Source organism: Dryobates pubescens, chromosome 6 (assembly GCF_014839835.1).
Source record: "Dryobates pubescens isolate bDryPub1 chromosome 6, bDryPub1.pri, whole genome shotgun sequence".
In the NCBI taxonomy this organism is placed as follows: Eukaryota; Metazoa; Chordata; class Aves; order Piciformes; family Picidae; genus Dryobates; species Dryobates pubescens.
In genome coordinates, this window is record NC_071617.1 from 21,801,333 (window position 1) to 21,815,460 (window position 14,128).

Consider the following 14,128-nt stretch of genomic DNA (forward strand, 5'->3'; position numbering starts at 1 on the left):
TCGTTAGCAGCAAGTGTAGGGGTGCTGATTTGCTGTGCTCCTATCCTTTGGCTTTTGTTTGCCTGCTTTTTAAAAAGCCCTTGGTTTTTAGAAGTAGTTAATGCAATGGTGAAGACAAAACATGTAGCTGCTATTTTCTATGGAAGCCGAGCAAGTAAGTAGGAACTGTATGTCTGGGGAAACTAACAATCACCTATTTATGGTCCCACTGCTATGTGTGAGAAAGGATGAATCAGATACTGTTGTGATTCAGAGTTAGCAACAGCCTTCTAAGAACAACACAGAACCAGAGAACCATGGTGAGAGCCTGATGACCAGTAGTAATTGTCCTGGGCCACAAGATGCCTTGTCTGGGGGATAACAGCATGCAGCACCCGCAAGTATTTAGAGACCTTCTTTCTTTTCCTTCAACTCTTTATACATATTTTAGGTAGTTCCTCTTTAAGAACACCTTCTTAAACTGAATGCATGACACTAAATGAATGGCACAGCCTTACCTAATATACACCAAATACACTTGCAAGAATGCAAGACTTCTGTGTTCCTGGAAGGTAGAAATGCTACTCTTTTTTGTTGTAGTATTTTCCACTACTTTCTTCATCCAGCCCTCCCTTCTTCCCCTCTTCTCTCTCCCAGTAATCCTCACTACCATCTCAGCTGCTCAATGAATTAGTTGATCTGTTTTCCTTCCTCCCATGCCCTAAATACAGCCAGAACAAACAAACGCCAGGAATACTCTGCAGCCTTTTTTTTTATCTGGGCTGCTTGTAGGAACTGTTCAAGGCACACCTTGACAGGCCACCAAGGAAGAACAGAGGAACAACCCAAAAGTGTTATTCCAACAGCACACACAGGACTGAACAGAGAGAAAGAGCTGTATAGAGGGTAATAATGAAAATAATAGAAAACAAATTACAGAAATTGAATGTTTCCAACTCTGGCACTATGCAAACCTCAGACAGGTCTTTGCAGATTGCTCTAAAAAGTAGGACATATGGATTTACTTACATCAAGAAGAGGGCATCTGCGGGATCTCACCGTTATCCACCACACCTTCCTGCTCTTCTAGGCCTCTCACTGCTCATGCCTCAGGAACCAATGCTCCAGGTGAAAGCAGTATCACTCAGAATTAGAGTGATAAATTGCTTCTCTCACCCAAACCAACTGAAGTTTCTTGACTTCACAGAACTTAACACAAACCCTTAGCAAAGTAGATACATTTGAAGAAAGGAGGAGAAATAGTTACCAGCTTGGAGCCCCTCTGGCTGATTGGTTTGTTTTCTCACCTGTTTCCCATTTGAATATGGGTTTTTTGTGACTCCCTGATGAGGTACTCACCGAATCAGTGTTGTGTTAGCTCCATTTTATCCACGACACTTTACGCCTCTGGTGCTGCTGGCATGAGGGATTAGAGCCATTTTTTAAATTTTGTGCACACACATAAGTGAGCACCAAATAACAAGCTGGAGGCAAGAACTGGGCAAAAACTTGGCTTTGTTTTTCCCACTGGCTGACCAGCTATCAGGACAGTAGGATGGAGCAGGCTGCAGCTTGCAAAGATGCGAGGAATGATGTTGAATCTTTATCCACAACCTATAGAGATGAGCACGGACAAATGTGTTTCTTTTGTATGTTCTTAGGCATAAAACATCTATGGTTGGGAAGCTTTGCCTGCAGGGTTGAACATTGTGTGTGGCTTTTAATATTAACATTAACTTTCACAACTCTTTGTAGACTCAGGTAGAAGCATTCCATGCTCCTGAAGCAAGACACAACTGACCAAACTGCTAACGTACACACAAAAAAAAGTTTCTGAGCTCCTTCCAGAGCTTTGCTTTGTGCCAAAAGACAATTTTTAAACTCATACGAACATGTATCTTAGAAAGAAACATGAACTTCTCTCCTGCCTTATCGTCAGGTTGTAGAGGAGAAAAACTGAGAAGGCAGGAATTGCTTCTAGGACAGCCCTTGGGGGATTAAAAAGTCTGTCTCAAAGGAAAGAGGCTTAATGAATTGAGAGAGCTTCTCATCCATTTCATTGGATGACTTAGTTAAGCACTTAAGTGCTTATTTGTGCGATTGAATGAAAGCCATTCGTCTGCCCTTCAGAAACTGCACTGCTCCAAATACAAAGTTCCCCCCTCCCCCCCCCTTTTTTTTTTCTCTTTGCCCCCTTTGTGTAGAATATTCTAAGATCGTTTGTGTGTGTAAAAATTATTCTTCTCCTGCATGGGCCCATGCCCAAACCCACCAGAAATTACAGAATCTCAGTAATACCAGATCTTTGAGGTGAGGGCTTGACCATCACCAGTGCACTTACATCTGTAAGCACAGTCATGCAGGCATAAACTCAGCATAAACTAATTGCTGCAGAATTGAAGGGGGGGAAAAGAAATATGTCCATTCATGTAATGAGAAACTGCAGTACCTGCAAAAGGGCAAGCTTAAGAGCTAGTAAGACTTTTGCTTTATATTATTTCCTGAATGGTAAATGATTAACCTTTAGTAGTCTCATGTGGTAGCTCTGGCAGTATATGTAACATTACATTCATAGCTTTTAAACTTCCCTGGGCTAATATACAAACCTGCTCAGCATAAAGTTGCTTTTTACAAGTATTAATAGCAAGAATTTTAACACGTTTCTCCCACGTCTCTTTTTCTCTGGTGCAAACACTTCGTTGTGGGGAGAGCACTTTTAGAATAAGGACAGGTATGCTCTGTGTCGAGGGGTGGTGGCATTCAGTTCTGGCAGAGGCTATGCTGGGTAACACACATTTGGATCAAACAACTAGCAAAAGGCTGAGCTATACATAAGGGGCTCTGTGCTTCAGCTGCTCACAGTCCTGAACCATACCAGTCTTGGAAAGGAAGCTATACTCCTTCCAGCTGCAGAAATGCGTTCTCATGTTGTTCAATGTTTGTTTTGGTTTTATTTCTGTTTTGTTACTTGAGGGACTCATGGAGATGGCCTGTTTTGGAGCCAGCAGCAGGCCTGAGCCATGGCCGACAGCACTGCTCTGGCCAGCAGAGCAGTGCCCTCTGGTGCGCAAGAACAGCGATGTTCTGGCCCAGAGGCCTGGTCCCTCGCTGAACCGACAAGATAAGCAATAGAAGAGAAAACCAGAAAGTAGACATCAGGCATGCTGTCTTATTCCCATGAACTGTTTGCCATGCTGTACAGTTCTGATGGGAGTGGTGCCAGAGGAAAACCAAAGATTGAGCTTTCTGGATGCAACCCAAACAAGAGATTTTTCCCTTTGTTTTCTCTGTGTGTAATCTCCAAAGTTATGCTTCTGGCTAACGACAACTAACGGAGGCACAGCCCACCCTTGCATCTTGGGACTAAATTCACAAAGGATTAACTTCTAGCTACGGTGCACTGTTGCAATGTGGACCTGTCTAGCACTGTTGGGCAGCTAAGCACACCCAGTACTGACACGGCAAATTTCACTAGACAAACACGTGCAACAGACTAAAGAAGTCACTCCAGCGAGCTAGAAGTGCCAAGACTTGTGTCCTAAAGCTCCTTTGACCTAAAACCTGGACACTGCCATCTTACTGTGGACTGCAGAGATCACCTAACTGCTCAGGAGTCACAACCACCCTCCTTTCCAGAATGAGCACCAGCCCAGTGAAGTGGGGCTGCATTTGAAAACCAGGTTTGAAATCCCTTCTTGCAGGTAAAAGCAACTCTCCAACTCCAACTACACTTTTTCTCTGGTTCCACTAATTTGTAATTATTCCATTCCAATGTGGAAAAGCTTCCAAGGGAAGACCCGGGAGCCTCCTCTGACACGCCTTCCTGAGTCCCACAGCGGGACATTCGGAAGAGATAAGAGAGAAAGTTTGAATAATGGTAATTCACATCCCAAACAATCACATTTTGAGGGCTGCTTCTAGTTCTGGAGCATCAGGAGTTTTAATCTTCTTTTTAACATTTCTCTCCTGGTGTAGATGTGTGTTGAGAGTGTTTACAGGACAAGGTGCTCTCTACAACTACCTGAAAGGTGGTTGTAGCCAGGAAGGGGTTGGTCTCTTCTCTCTAGCAACCAGCACCAGAACAAGAGGACACAGTCTCAAGCTGCGCCAGGGGAAGTTTAGGCTCGAGATGACGAGAAAGTTCTTCACCCAGAGAGTCATTTGTCATTGGAATGGGCTGCCCAGGGAGGTGGTGGAGTCACCATCCCTGGAGGTGTTCAGGAGGAGATTGGACGTGGCACTTGGTGCCATGGTCTAGGCACGAGGTCTGTGGTGACAGGTTGGACTCGATGATCCTCAAGGTCTCTTCCAACCTTGGTGACACTGTGATACTGTGAACTACAGGCTTGGTAAACTGGCGGGATACAAGCAGAGAAATGAAATAGCTAGACAATGCAACCAAGCATGTAAACAGAAGATCTGTTGCTAAATCAAAACCCAACCAATAAACCCAGAGAGAGATCAAGGAAATTTATTTATTTTTTTATCTATGAACAGTATGACATATAATTATAGACAAGTTTTGATACACAGGAAAACCCTTTTGTCAACCTTTTTGTCTTTTTATTTGCTAAATGAAACAGCACAATAATCTTTACACATTCATATTTTGCTTTTTCTTTTTTTTTCCTTCTTTTCTTTGTTTTTTGTTTGTTTTTCTTTTTTTTTTTTTTTTACAATACACAGCTTTCTTGGGTTGAAGCAAACTGCAGGACATTTTGAGTACTGGTATATTACAGCTACTTACATCGTTTAAGAACAGCAAATGGAGAAAAATAAGTTATTTAAATATTGATTTCATATACAGAAAGTGCAACTTTGTTAGTTGTTACATAACTTGCTCGACAGTTTTGATTCCCCAGAGGGTGTCAATTAAAGATAAAAGTATCTTGGACCAAAAGTATTATTTATTCTAAAAAATAATACAGTACAACTGTACAGCCGTGACTTGGTGAATCGACCACTATTGCTGCTCTTACAGATGAAGACCTATTTGAGTGATGCAACATTCAACGCTTCTGATCGTTCTCCCAGTTTGCATTCAGAGCCGTGCCCCTAAGCGAGCGCAGCAAGGACAGGCATCGCTGTCACTTAGAGGGCTATCGATCGAAGCTGACACTTACGGTAGCAATTTGGTAATATTTTGGGTTTGCTGCTTCTATTGCTAAATAGCTGTTTGATTGATAAGGGTACGTGAACAGATGCTTAACATAATTAGCCTGAGCAGAGCAGATTAGAATTCCAGCAGCAGGTTTCTTTCATGCTTCCCAAGAGTTAATGAGTGAAGTTTTGCTGAGAGCAAGAAAATGTAAGAGGTTATGGCTTTCGTACAGCTCTGCCTCACCTGCTCATGGAATGCCACAGGTCACTGAAACAACAGCAGGGAAGCTCAAACACTGCGAAGCTTAAGGCTCTTTTAGGTTAAAATATAAACTAAAATGATAATTGAAGTAAGACCACAGAGCACAGCCTTTAAAAATAAAACCAAAGCAAAAATTAAACTCCACAATCTAAAACTGCTCACTCTAGTTGCGATGGGTGTGATTTGGTTTCCCTGGATTACACAATCATTCCCAAATTACAGATTTACAGGGAGTGTTTGGCACACAGACTCATCTTATTCCCATAATTCTCCTTCTGTTATTGAGAGGGGAAAGTCATTAATACGGGAGAGGTTTATTATGTGATTTGCCTTTTCTGCAACACAAGGAAATGTGTATACTTTTTTATTACATATACCCAGCCTGGACTTCATCTTTGCCCCAAAACAGCTGCTGTCTACTTACTTCTACTCAGTTCTGGCCCTTGCCAACAATCCCAGGAATTCTCAATACTCTTTCCATCTCCTGCTTACTGACAGTCACCATGTAAGCCTCAGAGAGGGACAACAGAGAAATCATCATTAGTTAAAAGCCACTTTTTTAAAAACAAATGTGTGTTTTTTTCCCTCCTATTAGATTTTCATCAGCTGTGCAAACACCTAGACTGTACATTTCCTGATGCTGCCATGTTAAAACATGCTCATTATCCACACATTACAGTGAACATTACAGACACAGAGCCAGAGGAACTTTGCTTGGGAACAATCTCAAGTTACTTCAGTGAATCAGTTGCCTTTACACAATGGTGTGCAGTAGACTGTGGTGAAATACAAAGCAAAGGAAGTAAACCTAACACACACCAATTCTACAAGGGCCCAAATGAATTATCACCTGTAGTAAAACGCATAGTTCATGTGAATTAAAACATGTCCATGAAAGGAACGTGTATACAGTACGGAATTCTGGGGCAACCACAATTTTTCTTTCATCAACCTGAAAGCATTTTGTAAGGAAAGGTGTCATTAGCTCAGTATGAGGAGGGGATAAGTGAGGCACCAAACAGTAAAGTGCCTTGTCTAATTTTATGCAGCAAGTTGATGTTAGAACTGATACTGGAAACAGTCACACATCCTGGTCTGTGCTCAGGTTTCTAGACTATCTCCCTTTACCTGCCAGAGTAAGCTTGCTCTGTCTTCCATGGAGTGTTTGTGCTACACGATGCTGAAAGACACATCATATATAGATCCCAAAGAAAAAGCTAGTTCTGTGTGATTCATGATAATCTGTATTGTATTTGGTATAGAAAATGTGTACCCATATAGAAAAATAAAATCTGTCATTAGCCACATATGCAAATGAAACATTTTACATGGACTGAGGCAGAAAAATACCATTACATCATGCAAAAATGGTTCACCACATATGCTAGAACAATGCTGTCTTCCAATGAGAGGTAACGTTAACATGGTCATGAGGGTGGCCAACTGCTGTAAAATCACAGTGTAATTCACAGGACCTGATGATTTCTATGGGACACAATTTGCTTTCTTGATGCATTTTATCTCCCCACAAGTGAATTCTGATTTGCAGAAACCCACTGTTTGGAATCGATACGGTCAGGATACCAAGTCAAAGCTGCAGCATAATGATTGACAATATAACACAGTACACAGAGTATGATTAAAATGAAAAGCAGTTACATATATACAAGGCAATATATTTTGGAACAATTTAGTATTAACAGTAAATGCAGACTGTAGTGAACAAGAAGTTAGCCTGACAACTGAAACCTAGCATAACCCTGCATTAGTAAAAGCATCTCCTTCAACACAGAAGGTGTTATGATGAGGCATTTTATAGAAGCTACGTCAGCTGAAAATCACCCTAAGAGCAGCTTAAGGGTGACAGGTTGAAACAAGGCTTGGGAAACATGAATACAGGTAAGTGAGCACTAGGTAACTGCTTAGAATCTGATTTTAAGGCAAATAAAAAGCTGGTTGCAAGAAAGTTATAAAAATTACTTCAGCTCTGTACAAATAAAAAGAAGCTTTCTGACTCTCCATGGGTTAGTTGCACTGGAGTGACAGAGGTGGACCATACTGAAGACTAATTCCAGTTCAATATCCTTGGCCTAGCTAAAGGCTTTGTGGCGTATTGGGATCTATACCAAGCAACAGTGAAGATGGCTGAGGACGGTTGCGTTCACATCTTGACTGTTAAACAAAAGGTGTCTGCCAAAAACCTCCTACTAGAATTTGCACCTTAGCTTGTACTTGGTCTTTAGAGGACTGACTCCAGGGACCTGGAACCTAGATGTACAGAAGATGCCCAATCTAAGGAACTCTCCATAGAAACGAGGCCTATTACTGTGTATCACTTCCACAAACGTGAGGAAAATGTGCAAGGGTCTCTTAATGCTGTGAAACTGTCTCATTCTCAGGCCAACCCTGTGCACTTTATGAAAAAGAATGTATTATAGGGCAGGATGGGGGAGGGAAGTACCACATCATTGTTACCTGGTGGTTCCTTCTCCTTCAGTGGCCAAAAACAGTGATAGAAACATTTCATGTCCTTTGAGGATGATATCTGCCTGTCTTTGGGAGCCACTTCCTTGACCCCTTTACCTATGTGAAGCAGTTAGAGGAAAATTGGTGCAGGAAGAAGCAGTGGATTCTCAAACAGGCAATACCACACTACAGAGAAGGTTAAATTGCCTCTGAATCAAGAGGTTTGAAGAGTCTTGCTGCTGCCAGGAGCTTGCTTATGTGCCTTTCCTCTGTGATGCCAGCTTCTTGAAGGCAAGTTTGTGACAGAGAAGGCACTTTGCTCAGTGTGTTGAATCCTGCTTCTGTGAGCAGGCTGGAATACATAGGCAGACCAATGGAAATCAGCCAGTCAGATACAGAGGTGATAAGTCCTGGGGACAGAGGTTTTCGGCAAATTTCAGTGAGCCCTCCGCTTGGAATCTGGACAGTGAAGAAAAAATAAAGAAATTAATTCTTAATGTTAAACATATCTGCTTCTTTTACAGAAAGCATTTAGGTTTTTTTCTTCCAAAAATGGTAGACCTTCATAGCAGATGTTCAACTTTTCTCATGTAACATTTGTCAGTGTGAGAGCAGCGTGGGCTGCAAATCTAAGATCACTTGGCACAGGAGCAACAGCAACAATTTTGGCAATGCAGATGCAGTGGGCAGTATCCACCTGCTTGGGTGACTGTGCATTTCTGAATTAGTCTGAGATCAGTAAAAAGCTACAAGACTTTCCAGGGTGATCCATTTAATTTCTCAGTAGGGCAAGAGAATACAAGTTTTGCCTATTACCTCCTCAGGCAGACCAAGTTCTCTTATAAAAAGCCATGAAAAGTTCTGATGGTTTCCTTCTGCTTTTGCTGAGAAGTGGACAACAGGACATTTTAACAGATGAAAAATGAGTGCAAAACCTTTCAGGTTTCAATACAGAGGTGTTTAATACACACAACACCCTTAGTGAGCAAGTCTCTGCTTGCAGTTTGCTTAGACTTTCAGGACGATTACTTAGTCAGGAGACAGGCCTATCCACTCTCCTTTCAACCACTAACTGTCCTCCCTTAGGACAGGAAGAGGTCTCTGTTGTAGCTGCTGGGTGACCACAGGGAGCACTTTTGTACCAGAACTTCACAGGTATCTCCCCGTACCAGTAGTCAGTCCTTTTAAAACGTCTGCTCATAAATAAGAACATCAGGTTTACGGAAGTACTCACCGCCATGCGATGCTGCTTCCTCAGCTGTTTTACCCGGATTTGGTCCATGTTTGTGGCAACATCCTTTTCAGGCTGGTCTAAGTCTTCAGAGTATCTCTGTACCAAAGCCTCAGGAATGCCACAGCGACCATGCTGAATATTCCCAGCCAGGCACAGAGGACAGAAGACAGATAAAAGAAGTGTATCAGTACAGACCAATCAGTGAAAACAAAGAGAAGTGCAGGATGGAAACAAGAACTAGCTTTCCTCAAGATTCCATGAAAACTGAGGAAAAAAAAACCCTAAAGGAAGGACTGGACCTTAACACAACTTCCTTCCCCAAAATGATGCCCTAATCATGATGTTAATCAATTCAGATTTTCTTGTAAAGCACAAAATCTAATAACCACTTCCTTTTTCAGTTCCGCTTCCCACACACTAACAGAGAAGGAGACATTTCCATGTCCAGACCCACCAGGGTACTAGTGGCCTGAAACAATGAAGGTTCAAACTAAGTCTGAGATTTTCCAGTCTCCCTACAGCACATGAGTTACAGTTTAGGCATTAGGTCTGATAGTAAAAACAAATATAGCTATAGAATATCTAATGTCCCAATGATTTATGGTTTATCTGGGCTGGTTACTCACAAAAATACAGCAGATACTATCAAAGACAGACTATTCCTTGGAATGCTAGCAGTGTAAGAATGTTAAAGCAATGTCCTCCACTTACCTTGTCAGAGTATGGTTCTTCAGTAAGATCAATGTCTTCAGACTGCAACTTGTTTTCTATTACCATTTCCAGATCCATTCCTCTGCTACAAGAGACTTTCCTCACTGAAGCAGGACCCAGCTTTATCACATGCTGCTGAACACTAGCAGTCTCTGGGAGCTCCGACAGCCAGGGTGGCAGTGGGCTAGGAGGAGCACTGAGCTCCTGTTCAGAAAGTGTCCTTTGGACAGACACTCCGTGACAATCAATGGGAGTTGATGAGCTGGTCTTTTTTACTGGCAAACATGGTGCTTCTAGATTTGAATGGTTTCCACTCACAGTCATGGAAGGATGATATAATCCATTAGAAAGGCGTTCGCGGCATTTTTTGGCAGGGACAGGTGGTGGCTGTGAAGGATTTTTTGGTTGCATTCTTGCCTCATTTGTGCCTTTTGGCTCAGCTTCTAGACCTCCCTTGAGGACTGGAGCATAATCAGCCCGTGCAAGGTCATGAAAACCTTTACTTTGTATTTCCAGAGGTGTCCTTGTAGCAAGATGGGTCACTAAGGCAGGCTGAGCTTCACAGCTTTTCAGGGGCAATGGAGCAGGCTTTCTACCTGCAGTCTCCTTTACAGAGCAGTCCAATTCCATGGCTCTTCCCTTCTGAGAACTAGCAGCTCCTTTAACCTGCTTAGCCACCAAATCATCTACCATGCAGCTGCCTCCATGGGACTGAGGCAGCAGGGCAGAGGCAGTTGCCTTTTTTGCTATATCCAGTGAATTCTGAGGAAAAGAACCTGCCTCCTTGCTAGTGTCCCGTAGTTTAGTATGGGATTCTCCCTGGAGATCATCCAGCGAGTGAGATCTTGGCCATGTATCTACACCCTGGGGGCCATCCAGAGTTTCATAGCTACGACAGACAGCAACTGGTAAACTTCTACGGTTCTTCTTCAGGCCTGTAACAGCTGGAGGTTTGCCAGAGCTCTTCAGAGCACGGCTTGCTTTCTCCTCTTGTTCTAGAGTGTCTATTGACTTGGTCAGTGGAAGCATAGGATAATTTGATAGCTGGTTTCTGCTGAAGTCCTTAAAGCTGTGCTCACTTGCTGATTTTGAGGGCAGAAGGCAGGTTCTTCGAGTTTTACCTAAATAGCAAAGAAATCACAATCCATCATTAAAAGAGAAAAAAAAACACCCAAACACCAATCTCGCAGTGTAAATAATGAACCACATCTAAATGCCTTGGGGAAAAAAATAATCTATTTTGATTTTGAACTAAATGTACAAGAACACAGTGCCATTTTCAGCATATGGATTAGCAACTTTCAGGAGATCAAAAAGTATATGTTCACCGTCTAATGAAGCTTACTAGATTTTTCAAGAAAGCCTTTTTCTTTTTTACTAATTTTTATTAGAAAGTGTGCCTACTTCACCTTTGAAATAACCAGCCAGCTGTTTACAAGCTCAAACCAGAAAGCAAAAGATGTGCTGAAAGGCTGGTTTCGCAGCAGTCCCTTTGTGAAGTTATTTTTAGGGACCACAGAGCTTTATGGAAAAGGGTCTCACAACTATGGGATAAAATATTTCCATCTTACTCTCAAGTCACAGTGTTGGTGGAAGTGGACTGTCTGAAGATGTGGTTTTATTACAGCCATTCAAGATGATAGGACATGGATCAATATGAACCACATGCTCTTTGTAAGCTTTATTTTATATTATGATAAGAGATGCGCTACTGATTTTAAATAGTGAAGAAAAGTTTTGATCAAAGGGACTGAGCTGATTTTTTTTTAGTTTTATATTTATCAAGACAGAAGTATAATTGTCTCAAAGCAGATGACCTCTCAGAATGACAGCACATCCCAAACAGTTACTGTTTTCAGATGACAGGGATACTTTCCCCCATGCATAGCAAGCTTTCTGAAACCAGGATAGATAGAAATTTCTTTTTCCCATGGAAAAAAAACCCCAAACCCAAACACCAAATCCCCCTAAACTGATAGATTTGGCCAAATGGTATCAAAAGTCTGTAATAATAGGCTACCAACAACTGCCAGTTAAAGGACCAGTTACTTTTAGAGATGTGAGAAGTTTTGCTAACTTCACTGGAATGAAATCAGTCTGGTGTTCTTTTAAGCAATGGCTGCTTTTTTCTTGTACAGCTTGCCTTTAAAGCCTTGTCCTGGAAGAAGCTCAATGCTCAGAATTTGAATAATACACACTGCTTCCTTTGAATATGAATGAAAGAACTCATTTAACCTGCAAGAGAAATAGCTTGCTTTCTTTCTCTTGCCTCTTTCTTTCCTCCAGTACGCAGAAAACTAGCAAAGAAAATGGAAGTTACATTTAAAGAGAAAAAAGGAAAACATTGCCCTCCAAAAAAGTTGGCTGCATTTAGTGGTATGGCAACAAGGTGATTCTATCTAAAATCAAGGTAAGCCTACAAAGATGAATGCAAACATTCAGGAGCTCCTTTCTTAGAAGCGGTATGGTTCACAGTTGAACTCAAGCTAAATATTACCATTTCCCCAGAAAGCTAACAAAGACACATCACAAAGTTCCTTCGCTACCATCTTGAGTTCAGGTAGCTCAGAGAAGTAGCAAAAGGAGTCCTCCACCTGCACTTTTCCATGGAACTTGGCCACTGCCTTCTCAAAATAGCTTACAGTCACATCAAAAAGACATGTGTAAGAACTGTTACATTCAAAATGTTACATTAAATTTTTAGTGCCTTCAGGCAGGAGTGTCAATACGTAATGGGTATGGAAAGGTGTGCTTTCTTTACATTATTTATATTTGCTAGCACATCTTCTTGTGCAGTAATTCCCCATATTGTCTGGGGCTTGCTGTTACAGCTCACGTAACAAAATCCATGTACCATCCATTTCAATCTGAAATATTGATCAAGGATTGCACTGGTTTTAGGAAAATACACTCAGGAGCCTCAAAACTGAAGTTCTGAGAAATGCTACTATATAAGCTCTTACTGAGGCCATAAAGTGATGGAGTGCACAACATTTTGTTTCTTTAGAAATGGGATATGTCTGTGTGAAGCCTTTGGCCTGGGAAAGGGAAAAAAGAAGAAATAAGAAATAGGAAAAGGAAGGAGCAAAAACCAAGAAAAATCTGAAAAGAAAAAAACCTGGGTAAGTAACAGTAAGTGTTTCATTGATTCCAGCCCCGTCCTACATAAAAATACAAATGTGGAACAAATGAGAGGAAGTTCAAAACATTTTGTCTATAAAATATATAACTGAACCTTTAAGAAATCTGCTTCAATTTCTTTAGTTTCTCTTGTACAGATTTAGGTCAGTATCAGAAGGCCAGCTATATGATTTCTCTTTTCCTAGCTATTCCTTCCCTCCTCCTGATTATCAGGTGTAACTTTACTAGGCTTCCTTAAGGAGCCTAAGAAAGGAAGGTAATATTTCTTGAAAACACTAGTCTTACCTTAAGAAAGGAAGGTAATACTTCCTGAAAACAAGACTTGTAAATATGTTAAAATGGAGAACTATATAAAAAATGTCCACAAATGTAACATTCTACCTCAGAAAAAAAACAAAACAAACAAAACCCCCAAACCAAACCACAACCCACAAACAAACAAAAAACCCAGCCCCCCCCCCCCCCCCCCCCCAAGGGTTAAAGTGTATGGCTAGTAAAGTTTAAACCATGTTTTTCATGTCAGCACTTTTGATCAGTACCAGGGATCAGTGCTGGGCCCCATCCTCTTTAATATCTTCATTGATGATCTGGATGAGGGGATTGAGTCAGTCATCAGCAAATTTGCAGATGACACCAAGTTAGGAGCAGATGTTGGTCAGTTAGAGGGTAGAAAAGCTCTGCAGAGGGACCTTGACCGACTGGGCAGATGGGCGGAGTCCAGTGGGATGGCATTTAACAAGTCCAAGTGCAGGGTGCTGCACTTTGGCCATGGCAACCCCATGCAGAGCTACAGGCTGGGGTCAGAGTGGCTGGAGAGCTCCCAAACAGAGAAGGACCCGGGGGTGCTGATTGACAGCTGCCTAAACATGAGCCAGCAGTGTGCCCAGGGGGCCAATAGAATAGAATAGAATAGAATAAACCAGGTTGGAAGAGACCTTCGAGATCATCGTGTCCAACCTATCATCCAACACTACCCAATCAACTAAACCATGCAACCAAGCATCCTGTCAAGCCTCGCCCTGAACACCCCCAGTGACGGCGACCCCACCACCTCCTCAGGCAGCCCATTCCAGTGGGCAATCACTCTCTCTGTGTAAAACTTCCTCCTAACCTCCAGCCTAAACCTCCCCTGATGCAGCCTGAGACTGTGCCCTCTTGTTCTGGTACTGGTTGCCTGGGAGAATCCTGGCCTGCATTAGGAATAGTGTGGTCAGCAGAGAAGTCATAGTGCCCCT

At 42.0% G+C, this 14,128-nt stretch overlaps 1 protein-coding gene across 6 annotated transcripts in view; it reads right to left on the reverse strand.

Annotated features, from left to right (window-relative positions):
- Nucleotides 1-4,644: 4,644 nt before the first annotated feature.
- Nucleotides 4,645-14,128, reverse strand: part of LOC104300880 (SAM and SH3 domain-containing protein 1) — a 596,399-nt gene continuing 586,915 nt past the window's right edge. For all 6 annotated transcript variants that reach the window (XM_054162726.1, XM_054162727.1, XM_054162729.1 and 3 more), the window contains 3 exons: nt 9,753-10,873; nt 9,042-9,173; nt 4,645-8,266 (listed from right to left, as the gene is read on the reverse strand). In XM_054162726.1, the coding sequence (XP_054018701.1) occupies nt 8,006-8,266; nt 9,042-9,173; nt 9,753-10,873 (1,514 nt within the window). In that variant the 3' untranslated portion in view covers nt 4,645-8,005. The remainder of the gene's footprint in view (nt 8,267-9,041; nt 9,174-9,752; nt 10,874-14,128) is intronic.